This window comes from Lathamus discolor, chromosome 11 (assembly GCF_037157495.1).
Source record: "Lathamus discolor isolate bLatDis1 chromosome 11, bLatDis1.hap1, whole genome shotgun sequence".
NCBI lineage: Eukaryota > Metazoa > Chordata > Aves > Psittaciformes > Psittacidae > Lathamus > Lathamus discolor.
The window spans coordinates 5,438,568-5,452,053 of record NC_088894.1 but is presented as its reverse complement, the minus strand read 5'-3'; the positions used below and the strand labels follow the sequence as shown (position 1 = coordinate 5,452,053).

Genomic DNA, 13,486 nt, shown 5'->3' with positions numbered 1-13,486 from the left:
AGGGAGCCCGCACTGGAGCCGAGGAGAAGTGTGAGGAGGAGGAGGAAGAACTGGTAGGAAGGGAACGTTACGCCATGGCTGCAGTCCCCTACTCCTCCACGCTGCTCCAAGGGAAGCAGAGGGAGTGGGAATGAAGGAGCAAACCTGAACGTGAAAAAAGAGGGCTGGCAGAGTTGTTCGAGTTCTTGCCTTTGTTTCTCAACATCCAACTCTGCTTTAATTGGTAATAAATTAATCTTCCCCAAGTCTTTTTTGCTTGTGATGGTAACTGGCAAGCAATCTCCCTGTCTTTATCTTGACCCATGGGGTTTTTCATCTTCTCCCCCAACCTGTTCGGCAGGGGAGTGGGAAAGGAGCTGGGTGGATATCTGGCCGCTATCAAAGGTCAACCCACCATACATACAAAAATGTTCCTTATTCACCTCAGTGCTCTCAAGAATACACTGAAACTGAAAGAAACAGCAAAACCAGAAAGTTTCCTTTCCAATAATAATCTTCTGACAGAACATAAAATCTTCCTTTTCTCCAACTAACTGTAGAATAGCCGAGACTAAATCTTACTTTCTAGCAAGAAACGGAACTGTGTTAACATGGCCTGGAGTCTGCAGGACATGCCTTCTAAACAAACACTTTTACCACAGTCTTGTCAGGCAGCTTGTTTCTAACATGTACAGTTTGGTGCAGTACTGGCTACTTCTTCCCAAACCTCTATCACTGCAATCCTAACACTGAATCATTAGTTCTGTCATAGACATACGCTGCTAATGCGTGACATTTTGGGTTGTACTAAAAAAATAGGTGAAGAGTAAACTAGAAAGCCCTCAAGAAGCTAGACTGCTGGAGAGGTACAGGCTGGTGACATCTGCTCCATCCAAAAGCATCCACTCCTCCACTGGAAACTAGACCAGTTGCTGTGATTCTTGCACCCATAAAGTGAACAAGAGAGGCTGCTTGCAGATATTCTGCTGCCCCAGGCTGACACTTTGCTGCTATTGCCAGTCACCTGTTTCAAACTCTGAAGCTGGTCATAAGCAGATATCTTCTATCCAGTATTCATGCTCATGTTTTACTGTGCCCACTCAAATGCGACATGAGTGCAGAACTGATTTTTAAGGATTGGAGACCAAAATTCTCACTCCCGACATTGCGACAGCTGGTGGTCACTCTCCGCATACTGAGCTGTTGGAAATCGCAGTACTGGAAGGACATAAGCGGAGTCAAAATCTTGTTATTGCAGAAAACACAAAGTGATGACGCTATGCAAGTGTCTGGACACTGGAATAACTCTCCGATGGGAAAAATGACTTGTCGAGACACTGATGTGGCAGGGACACTGTGATATTTGATGTTGGCTTTGAGCTGTCAGTAGCTGCAGAGGTTCTCTAGCAGCATTTTAATCTGTACAGTAAGTCTTGGACCAGATTCATTTAACATTGTGATAAAGTAAAAAAGCCAGCAGTAAGCAGAATGTGACTGTTTTTAACAAACAGTTCCTACTCAAACAATTACCAGGATGCAGTACGTGCAGCTTGGAGAAGAACTGAACATCAGCCTGGGTATTACTGCGTGTCAGAGCTCCTCCTCTGGAGTCATATCAAGTGACTTTCCTCCTTGAACATGTCCTAATGAATTCCACTGAAGCCTGCAGGTAAAATCCTTCAACCATTTTGCCCTGATTGATAGCTTTAGAGCCTTCCTTCACACCACTCTGGCTGCTTTCCAGACCTTTATTTTTCTCCTTTTGGTAAGTGTCTGCAACAGGAAGTTGCACTGGGTTTTTTCAGTGTATGTTTCTCTTAAAACTGACATCTTTGCATTGTAATGAAGGAACCCCTGGGTATTAGTGACAAATTAGTCACCAGCTAAAGAATATTTTCTTTTCATTTCTATACCAGGTGGAAGATATTAAAATCTCTAGAGGAATTTCCCCTACTCTGCTACAATAAATCATCACACAATTTTCTTTTAAAATGACTTAATTTTACTACCTTTAAAACTTCACCACAAATAAGAATCCCACAACTGTGTTAATGTAAAATTAAGTAGTCTTGTTAACTTAATCGAGGAAGCATTATCATAAAGAACACATATTTACTTTTACTTTGAAACTTAAAGTATTTTTACTTTGAAATTTGAAATATTTTTAAAATAAGGAATTACTTTCTGAGAACAAAAAAAAAAAAAAAAAGCCCATGTACCTGCCACAGGTAGAAGTATCACCTTCAATAAATTTGCAAAAATTTTTCCCATCAGTAATTATCTAACTTAATAGGGAACAGTATTTAAAAAGATCTACAGAAGATGCTGCAGTCTGCAAAAAAGATGAAGTCTTGCACTGACTATTTTCTGTTGAAGAACTTGTAAAGTGGCAGCCAAAGTAGAGGAAAAAAACCGTAACCAAACAGAAAAACACAGGTAGTTTGCTGAAGTTACAGGCCACTGGAATACAGCAAAACATCCAATGAAGGCACAGCTTTGCCTTTTTCCTTTTTTTTTTTTTTTCTAGGAAGTGGTCAGTGATATTTTAACACTCATATGTTACGAAAAAGTTGATACTCAAAATGGTAACTTCACAACTGTGCAGACTTTGTGACATTTCAGTGGGTTTTTCCACTTAATAAGGCAGATAAACTACTATAGTTTATAATAAATACTACACAAGTGGCTTACGGCTTCTGATTAAATGGCTTCACATACAATTATGTGCTTTTAATCACCAATTAAGTCAATTTTCCACATTGTAATAGGTCCATTTTTTATATATATATATATATATATAGGTAAATCAGGCAGTGAAAGAGTTCATTTTACAAGTGAAAGTAACACCAGGATCAAGACAGAAATTTCAGAAATTTAAGAGTCATGCCCCACCAGCAAAGAAATGGCAGGAGGGTGTCTATCAGTAAATACAATACATGAAGACTACACGCAATTGTTTTTTCCTCCATTTGCAGGGTTTTCCCTGGCACTCCCTGAGGAGTGGAGGAAGATCAATTAAAAAGCAGAAATGTAAAACCAAAGTGTTAAACACTACTAGATATTTAAAATCCCACAGTGCTTCCTACAAGTACAGTGCATCACTCCTCCACTTTCCCGGGGGGGAGTTCCAGCTCTGATAATTATCTTCTGTCTGCTCACAAAGTTCAAGTTCAAAACAATAATCATTTTCCACTTCCTGCACTAAACCAGGGCACAATTGCTTCTGTGCATCGTTAAGCAACCATCCTGCTCCACCACAGATATGGTTAAACCACTGTTGTGATTGAATAATCCTGATTTGTGGCAGGGGGCACTAGGGGAAGGAGGAGCACTGGGCTTTAAGAAGTAAAACACCACGCTCTAACATCAATGCATCTGACTTTTAGCAGCAGCATCCTTTATTCCTTTCAATTCAAAATCAAGCATTTGTCCCCACCCATACTTTGCAGGGGGGCATAAGTGGCGTTTCAAAACTAATCTAGCCCAGAAGTTTTGCTGCATCTCAAATATTTTACAGAAGAGTCTTCTGTAAAATATTTGGCTTCCTTAGACCCCCTCCCCATCCATTTCTCTTCCACAATTTACATTCACCCCCTGCAGTGAACAAGAAGGATGGTTGCCAAACAAACAAAATGAAGTCATATGTAGTAAGCAGAATATGCCTTCTTTCGAATCACAACTTAAATTTTTCAGGTGCAGAGATACTGAAGAGGACAATTTTAACGAGAGAAAGCAAAAGTCTGTCAAAGTTTTAACAGAGAAGACATCTTATATTGCCTTGTACAGGGTTACACACATTTACAGCATTGCTGAACGATTACGTATTTTAGGTCAGAGACCTAAGCTTGCCTTTTATTCAGAGACAACTGAGTTTTATTAAAAGCAAGATTCCTCTAAAGTAGATATTTACACAATGGGCTACCAAGGTTAAAGAGAATGAGGATATTGATAATGTTATTTCAATAACTGAAAAAAATCAGTGCCTGCCTTATTTCCCTGCTACACATCTAACTCCACCAACACACTTAAGATTATTGGGTTAGAAGAGACATTGTATCAAGTACTAAATCTATCATGGCAAATGTCTTTCTGTGCAGGAGGTTACATCCACTGTTACCAGACGGGTTGCAGTACCTCCCTCTCAGGGACCTGTTCTGGCTTCACACCCGGTTTGTATTTGTTAGCTTTTGCTGACTGCCACTGAAAACCTTTGCTGAGTTGCAGGTAAGACCTGTAAGTGTGGATAGCACAGAAAGACAGTGACTCCTGCTCCTGTTTTGCAAGGCTAAGGCAAATGTAAAGCAGTTACAATGCTATTTTAAAAAATCTTGGGGGTTTTTATGCACTTGGGCAACAAGTACACGAGATTTAAAACTGCTCCCATTCAGTAAGAGAGTGAAACGATTAGGAACTGCAGTGGCAGCAGGACTGAACCTAATATACTTACCCCAGTTAAACACAAGCAAGGAGAAAATTTGTCTACTTTCTACGAGCATGAAGGTTGACCTACTGCTAGGAAAGCAGCAGCATCAACATAGCACTTACCAAACGTAAGATAGCAAAACCCATGCTTTTATAAATCCAAATAATGAAGTTAGCGTACTAAAAAAAGGGAAAATTTGGGCACAGCAATTACAACATTAAAATGTTTTACTTATAAAAGTGTCATGTTTCATAAAAAATCGTGCTTTTTAGTTTAAGGGTGAAGAAAACAATCTTTTTTTCAAAGAAAAAGTATTGCTCAATTCTAAACAAGATTTTGAGTTGTTTCAGCCACAGAAATGGGAAAAAAATTATAAATTTGCATAGTTTACAAAACTGAAGTATACATTGTCAACATTTACTGAGAGGGAAGTATTTTGTAAATACATTTTGACTTGACTTGCAATCAAAGAATTGTCAGATAGTTACAATTCAACTCTAAAATTGGTAATTGAGCACAGAAGAGCAGTTACAAGCAGAATCAAAACTGGTGATACAGATCTATATGCAAAACTGATCAAAGTTCTTTCACAGTAGCTGTAGGACAATTGCACAGCAAAAAGCTAAATCAAATGTGTCATCGATAGACACCATTTGCAATAGATGCAAAACTTGCCTTTAAAACAGCTGATGAGTCTCTGTGTGGTGCACAGACTAAGTTGTAAATAACTGCAGCCCCAAATTGCTTTGCTTACTCAACCTATTTAAAAACAAAAAAGTTTCAGATGTCTGCCCCATTTCCCCTCACAGTTTCTTGTGGGTGCCTGAGTAATCCTAGAGGCATTTCCAGTTTTGAAGGCATTTGCTGAGTTTAAGAAATTTTCCTCACGTCTCCTTGTCTTTGTTTGGAAGTACCAGGCTTTCCTACTCTGGTTGAGTTTCTCTGTGAAGTCTGCCCAGAGAGGGGCACAGAGAGAGGCACCAATCCTCTGTTGGTTAACTAGTTACTATCTGGGCTGACTGGTATTAAATCCTTCTTTTTATTTAGGAATTTATTTATTTATTTATTTATTTATCTGGGCTGTTTTCTTTCTCAAAAGCAGGGATGGCAAATGAGAATTTCTGCACCACAATACCGAACGCCTAGAGTTAGGCACCACAGAGCAGAAAATTATCCATTTTCTTAAACCTTTCTGCATATCTAAGGGGCAATTAAATTTGGACCTTCTTTAATTACTGCAACCCAGAAAAGCAGGAGCCCATTGCCAGGAACGGGCAGCAGAGAGAAACCCTGTCTGCAGAGTGACTTGGCTCTGACCAGGCTTATAGTCTGTAGCACTGGTTTATTTAAAGACATTCCCAAAGAAGTCTACTGTTGTTGAAATAATTCAAGACTTCCATTTCCCTGAATTATTAAGTGATGTTGCACCAAAGGCAAGTTGAGGTTCTACTGTGCATAAATTTCCTCTCCAAAAAGCAGAGGGGAGATGAATGGCATTTCATTTAGCACTCACGCAAACACACAGACGTGAAGAAATCTCAGGTTTGTAACCAAACACTTTAAACCTTCATTTCCTTAAGAGAAAACTAGCTGGGAATAAGTTAGAAATGGGCTGTCATCAAGGAAGTTTCTAGTATCTGAACAACAAACTTCAATGGATTTCTACCAGTCTCTATCAATAAGAAACCCTTCACCTGCTTTTCAAATTGCTAAGGCCCAACTCATATCCAGGCTTTCCTGGCCTCAATCCCATTTTCACTCTTTGTATTCAAACCTGGCAGCAACAGAAAAACCCCAGCACTCTTTCAAACAACAAAATCCCACACCCCAACGAAACACGCATTCTGCTTCTACAAAAAAAATGTCAGTCAACAAATAGGCACAAATTTCACAATGGCTGAGGTCATTCCCTTGAAGTCATTAGGGTTTGTGGGTGAGTTTTCCTGGTGGTTTTAACATTGGTTTCTGTGATTGCAGTTATGCTTATTTATGCATTTAAGGCGTATGATCTAATACACTTAAGGTTTAACTACTTCATTCTTTTGACATTCTTTCCAAATTATAAAAAGGATTCTTGGTGTTTTCACTGCCTTGGTAAAGAAACAAAATTGCTGTCCACATAATTTCTTAAAAATACAGAACAGAGTAAGTACTTGTTGAAAATAATTCAAAAGAAAAAAAACCTACACCAGACATTTCCCCCCCAGTGTAACACTTATTTTTGTCCTCGCTCACCAACCTTCTGAGAGAGCCTATTTTTTTTAGAAATAGCTGTTTTGCTGGCTTTTTCAAAACAACATCCAGGCCTTCAGTGTCCTTCAGTTACAACTTATAATCAACACAGAACTTCAGTATAGGTTTTTTAAATCCCTTCTATTTTTACTGTTATGCTTTTTAAAAAGTGCACATTTGTGGTGTGCTTCATTCACATTGCAACTTCCACAGCCACTCTGATCTCTACAGTCATGCTTGGTTTAGTCAGTGCCTTTTGGTTATTATCTACTGGGGGTCTTTGCTTGAGAAAAATCATGGAAGTTAATTTTCTATTTCTTTTCTATTATAAATTTAAATTATCTTCTCCCTCCAAAGCAAAAAAAGCCCAAACAGCCCCCACCATCCAAATCAGGCTGGAGAAATCCACTGACTTTTCAGACACGTTCAGAAACATTTTCAAGAAGCTCAAATAAATAATGGAATTGTGAATGCCTGTGTACATGCATATCTCTCCCTCGACACTGTGTGCGGTGCATGGCTACTAGCTTGTATACATAAATCATATTAAAACATTTTAAGTAACCTTTTCGAATTGAGGCCATGGTTACTTCTCCACAAGGTATTTCCGGTGTCCCTGATATATCCAAGCACGTTTTAATCAACGAGAGAAAGAGCGGACAGCAGCCCGCAAGCTTGGTCAAGACGTAAGGGCCTGTTCCTGTGCCATCCCTGTGAATGGAGGTGCCATCTCTGCTCTTGAGCCTCAGTTTGTCATCACCACCAGATACAGCTGTTTTGAGTCCAACAGTGACCTAGCCACACCAACAAAACATTATTCACTGGCACACAAAAATGCACTGAACTCCCCAAGCCATCGGACCCCCAACTCCCTGATGCTGTAAAATACCACAATTTATAGCCACATATTTTGTGGGCACAACAACAACCTCTGGGCCTTCCCTATCCCCTGCTGCTCCTCCCTTTCCAAGCTGCTTTTTCTAATCGAACCCCAACTAAAACAATCCTCCACAAATTACAGCAAGCCTCCTTAAAATTCCCCATAAACCTTACCGCAACCCTGCAGCAGACTTCTGGCTTTCCACAGAGCCTCTGTACGTAAACACAAGGGAAAATACCTTAGCACGGCACTAATGAAGTATTTCCCAGACACAGCAGAGGTGACAAAGAGAATAAGAGCAAAGCCAAGATGCCATCTGGACTTCAGGCAAACAACCTCCTTTGACCTCTGGCAGCTCCCACACACTATTCAACAAAATGTATTCTCTCCATGTTAATGAACCATGTACAATCTAATAGATAATGCTGATGTTAAACAAACATGTTTGTATGTGACTCTTAATGCGAGGACTTAAGAAGCTTCAGACAAATAATTTTAAATGGGAAGGATTATGCCCATGTAATCTCTTTCTCCTCTCATTCTACACACTTTTGAAATAACTCAAATACATAATTAAAGTCCAAGTAGAAAGAATGAGTGAAAAGACGTTTGACTATTTTTAATTAAATATTCTCTCTGTGACACACTCATTGGAACCATCTATGCAGTGACCACTATTTTGGATCCAACTTTCCTCTCACACCTCTTGCAGCTGTAAATTAAGAGCAACTGAAGAGCCTGTGAAGAAGGAAACTAGATCGGGTTTTGTATGCCGTGAGCAAAGAAATATTTTGCACAATGACTGCAGACCCTTATTCCTGCATTCTCCTCCCTCCAGCTTCAACACTCTGGCAGCAACAAATCTACCTGCAAATGGCAACACCTCCAGGCCCCAAATGACCCAACTGAGATGAGCAATTATTTGCATCCTAATTGAGGGGCTTATCTTCACCTGATTAAAACAAGGTGTTTGTTAAACATCATTACTTGAGTTAAGATCTGCAAATAAAGATGAAGTATTGTTTTAAGAATTAGACTGCCATGAACAATTGTTTTCTGATGAGAGCTCTTAACAAACAACCCCAACCAGGATGGTCTTTCTGGCTTTTCAGTAGAAAAGGGAGGGAAAGAGATATGCTGAGTTTTCCCTGTTTATATCATAGTGAATATTATGCCAGAGGTTTGACTAGGATTTTTTTAGAGGTTTTTTTTTTTTTTGTTGTTTGTTTGGAGATATACACTCAAATCTTGTACTTTCACTAAATGAAGCCATGAAAAGGAGGATTTATGTAAAACCTGAATGGCTTTACTTTTGTATATGGTATTGTTTACAGCTCTGAATGTTTTTTGTTCTTTCCTGGTATAACTATTTTTCTGTCCCCTGGGTACAATGTGGAATTTGATGAAAAGAACCTCACTGTTACTCCAGGAGATGACACCAAATCAAGTGGCTATTGCTGTAAATGATACACATGCATACAGTAACTATACATTAGAAACGGCAGTACAAGATTTCCCTACTTGATCTACTAAATGACCTTATGAGATATATTTAAAATCTTCAGATTACAACTGCAGTGTTCCATGGGGTCTGAAAAGGATTTGGATTTGCAACTTCACTTAACAGTCTGTCCCCAATAAGAGTTATCCCAGCCAGGCAAAATTAATTAAAATGTATTTTCTTTTCATTCTAAGAAACTTCTAGTAGTTTTCCCAAAATTTTAAGAACATTTTTCACTGCACAGGTAATCTTAACAACCATTTCCACAGATTATGTCTAACAACCTGTGAATTTATTGCAGAAGGAATTTACTGCAAGGAATAATTAGTCTTCAGCACTGTTCTTGCCTGGTCTCCAGCTGAAGACACCTTAAAACCATCTGGTCACTGCAAAATTTGGCACAGAAGAAACAAATCTTACTGAAGAGAATTATAGCTGATTTCAAAATAGCTGTTTTACTACTACACATCATAAATAACAGTTGAGAAGACAGCAGAAAATTACTGACTTCTTTAATTGCTTTCTTTGTCAGCAGTGTGTACATATACACACTGCCATCCAAATACAGCACCGCTGACTTCGTTATGATGCCTTACAGGCTTGAAGTTAAACATGCAACTAATTACTGCAGGATTAATAGTTAAATTATTCTATTTTCAGAAATATCTAGCGTATCAGCTAGCTAAGCACAACACCACAGAAACACACAAGATTCTTTAAGTGACATTCTGAGATCAAGTTCTTCATATGAATACCTGAGTTTAATTCCTTTGTATAATCAAGGCGTATCCACACACATCGCATAGCTGAATATGGGGTTTATGGAAAGGGAATAATCAATAACATTTTTATTTCTCCCTAATGAAGCTTTTCTAATGGAATTCAAGACCGTCAAGGCTGTGAGATATTTGAAACAGGAGCCCATTTCCAACATTTCAACCAAATAATGGTGATAAGATTAGTGAGTCATGGAAATCAAGTCTCTATGTAGTATCTTAGACGAAAATGAGCTGAGAAGGCTGAACAAAGCAAAGCAAAACAAATCGATGAGTCTAAACCCAAAAGAGTACACCGCTGGCTATTTAGCCAAATGCTTTGACCTGTTGGTTGGAGGAGGAGAAAAGGCATGAGAACTGCATGGACAATTTTACTCAATAACTCACAATTTAATTTCGCATCATGCATCATTTTTTTTTTTTAATTAAGATATCCAAGTTAGAATAATTAAATGAAGTTATCAGCTGCTGTGGCATTTCAAGTTAATTTTCAAGACATGCTTAAAAAGTTTCTGGAATGTTTCCAAAGCTGCAAGTACTGATTATTTTCAAGGCAGTCTTCCCTGCCTGCATATGTAACTTTTGAGGCCACATGATGCTTTGAATTTCAAAGTAGAAGTAAAAATTCAGCTTTTTTTTTTAAAGAATAGAAATGGTTTATTCATATCAAAAAGGATGAGGAGAAAGAATTTATGCTGCATGTAGCAACAAGTAACACAAAACAAGGAACACTAAATATATGAAACGATCTAAGAAGCATTCATTTAGACATAGCGCATCTAGTTTAAATATATGCCATCTTTTGAGACCAGACCGCCCTAATAAACACAGATGTAGACACGCAGAAGGAATTTAGACATGGTTTCTCGATATACTGGGGGGGAAACCCTTCTATGAGTGGCACTGCAGAAATAAAAATCCTCGGTAAATAAATAAATTAGTAAAGTTCATGAGAAAGATTAAACAATAACCCCCTCCTGCCATCGCCTTTACCGGCGCTGCGGGATGTGTGAATCTGATACCACGCTAAACAAAATCTCTGTTAATATTTGATGTAAACCAATAAACTGTTTATTGGTTAACCATATATATTTTAACAATTACCATTTTATAAACCAGAATATATCATTATTTGAAACGTCTGAAAACCAGATACAAACAATTTCCTTCAGAGGCCATCCACTGGGCTCAGGCATAATTTAACACTCAAAAAAGTTTACTTAAACGGCATAAATCACAGTGCAGAGTTTTCGTCGTATAAGCAACCGCGAAAAAGAGCATTAACTCTTTTTATTTAAATGCACATTTCGGCTTTTTAAATCATTACTAAACGAAGTTGGGCTTAAAGTAAAAGCTAACGCTGCTCTGCGCTTCAATTCGCTACCTCTTGCTTATTCTTGGTCGCAAGTCCGCACACGGGACCCAAACACGCCACCGCGTTCCACGCCCGCGGAAAGCAGCTCCCCCACCACCGCCATCCCCGGACGGGTTGCGGGACGAACGATTCGCTTCGCTCCGCGCACAGCCCGGCGCGACACCCGCGGAAAGCCGTTTCACACTTCGGATTTGCCGCGGGCACGCAACGCCCTGCTAGGAACCCGCTGCCTCCGGCTCCCTCAGCAGGCGCGGAAGAAGCTACTTCGCTACCGCACACCCCTGCCCGTACTCACCGGAGGTGCAGCGCGGAGCCGCAGCGCTGCGGAGTGTGCGCGCCCGCTGCGGGCGCAATGAGCATGTGCGAGGCGGGTGCGCATGCCCGCGGAAAGGAGCGGAGCGGGGCGGTGGCTCCGCACCCCGCGCTGCGCCCCAGGCGCGCCCACTCCCCTGTCCCCGCTGCGCCGCTCGCCGGAGCCCGCGGGGTGCGGAGCGCTGCGGTGCGCCCCGGCTGGTCCCACCGGCACACGCAGCGCGAGGGACGGCGCGGGGATTTTTAATCGGTTCATCTGACCTGTTGCTTCCCCGGTAGCGAGCCCGGAACACGCGGCCCCTCCGCCCCCCGCTGCAGCCTGTCACCGGGGCCGCCGGCCCCTCGCGGGCCTCCCCCCGCTCTGCCCGCCGTCGGGGGCGGCCGGTCCGCGCCGCACCTACCGCACGCGTGGGGCCGCGGCGTGTCCCAGCGCCCGCAGGGCCGCGCTCCTGCGGTGCGGGGCTGGGGCGAGGAGAGGAGGAGTCTCCCGCGGGTCCCGCACGGCCCCTCCGCGGTTGTCCAGACCCTGCACGACACAGGGAGAGCGGTGGCGGCTGATGCCCCGCGTTCTCAAACAGCCGGCGGTCGGTGTTGTCGCTGGCAACAGGTAGTCTCCCAACGCGCTTTTTTGCCTTCGCAGTTACAGTTTTGCCTTTGTCGGTGCCATCAATGTACATTTAGCTGCAAGTTTTTAAAAGTCATTGATGGTATAAAACTTGGACACTTGTATACCACGGGAAAACACCTTATCTGTAGGCTCTGCTCCTGTGCAAACAGCCATTTCGCTACAGTCCTTGAGTTACTGATCTCTAGTGACAATTTTAAATAGCAATCTAAAAGGAAGAGCTTGTGCAGACATCTGTTTTTCTTACGCACACTGTGCCACAGAGCCATACACCCTGCAGACCTGCAGAAATAGCTTCACTCACACAAGCCATCCCCCTGCACTCACACACATGGAGCATCACATTGTTCCTGGCTCCCAGAGGGTGAAAAGCCCCTGGGTGATCTTGCTTCTGGCTCTGATCTCAAGAGGACCAGAATGGATTTCTGGCTATACAGACACACTGCCCCTTATCCCATGCCAGCACAAAATCAGAGACAGCCTCACATGTGCACCTTGAGGGAGACTTCTGCTCTTGTCTGATGTGATGGGCTCCTCTAGTAGGTACATCGTCAGCTTCTCCACCCACCCAAGAGAGGGGCAACAGGCACCTTTGGAGGCTCATGCTGGTGAGATGTGCTGGGGCCTCCCACCATGTGCACCCTCCACACGTCTCTTGTGCTCTACACCATGCGCACAGCTTCACGTGCTGGCCTTGTTCCTACATGTAGCATCAGCACCATACAGCAGCCCCTTCCCACTGGTGTACCTGCTTGCTGAAGATGCAGCCCGGGCACAGTGGCGCTGGGGAGTTTCATTTCTTCACCTGCTCTTCCTCTTTATTCCCTGCTTCTCACCAGTCCTAGGCAATCTGCAGCTCTCCAGTTCTGTTGCTCCAGCACTGCGGAGGCAGAAGAGACCTGCAAGTCCTCACCCCGACGGCTTTTATTATACCTAGCCTTTTCCTCAGGAAGGAGATATCCCATGAACCACAGTGGAAAAGCCAAAGGAGCACAAAGGGTGTTGAGTTCAGGGTTTGAACAAGCTGCAGCCCACTCATGGGTTTAACTCAAAATTTTGACAATGGAACAAAAACATCATTGCAACGAGACAGCTGTTTTTACTATCAAAATCTCTCAGATCAGTTTGACTGCAAAGTGTGTTCTACAGTCCAAAGGAGACAAAGCTCCCAGCATCAGCTCGGAGCTGGCAGGCTTCCTAGCATGAGCTACCTCCCGCCGGCCTAGAAAAACCAAAGCTCTTTCAGTTGTTATTCCCCATCAGTTCTCAGCACTAACCCCCCGATTTCCCCACGGATTATCTGCAGTTCTGCATTTATACTGCTCTCACATTAAACTCTGAGAGATTGCTGGTTTGGGGGACTGCCTTGCTGCTATTCGTGCC

At 42.0% G+C, this 13,486-nt stretch overlaps 1 protein-coding gene across 7 annotated transcripts in view; it reads right to left on the bottom strand.

Annotated features, from left to right (window-relative positions):
• The window catches only part of EYA2 (EYA transcriptional coactivator and phosphatase 2), an 88,833-nt gene extending 76,878 nt beyond the window's left edge, over positions 1-11,955 (bottom strand). For 3 of the 7 annotated variants that reach the window (XM_065691602.1, XM_065691603.1, XM_065691608.1), the window contains exon 1: positions 11,462-11,595. In XM_065691602.1, coding sequence (XP_065547674.1) covers positions 11,462-11,526 — 65 coding nt within the window. In that variant the 5' untranslated portion in view covers positions 11,527-11,595. Of the gene's footprint in view, positions 1-7,199; positions 7,219-11,461; positions 11,596-11,739; positions 11,836-11,879 lie in introns of those variants that run through there. The other 4 variants (XM_065691606.1, XM_065691604.1, XM_065691605.1 and 1 more) reach the window with 4 other exon arrangements.
• Positions 11,956-13,486: the final 1,531 nt, after the last annotated feature.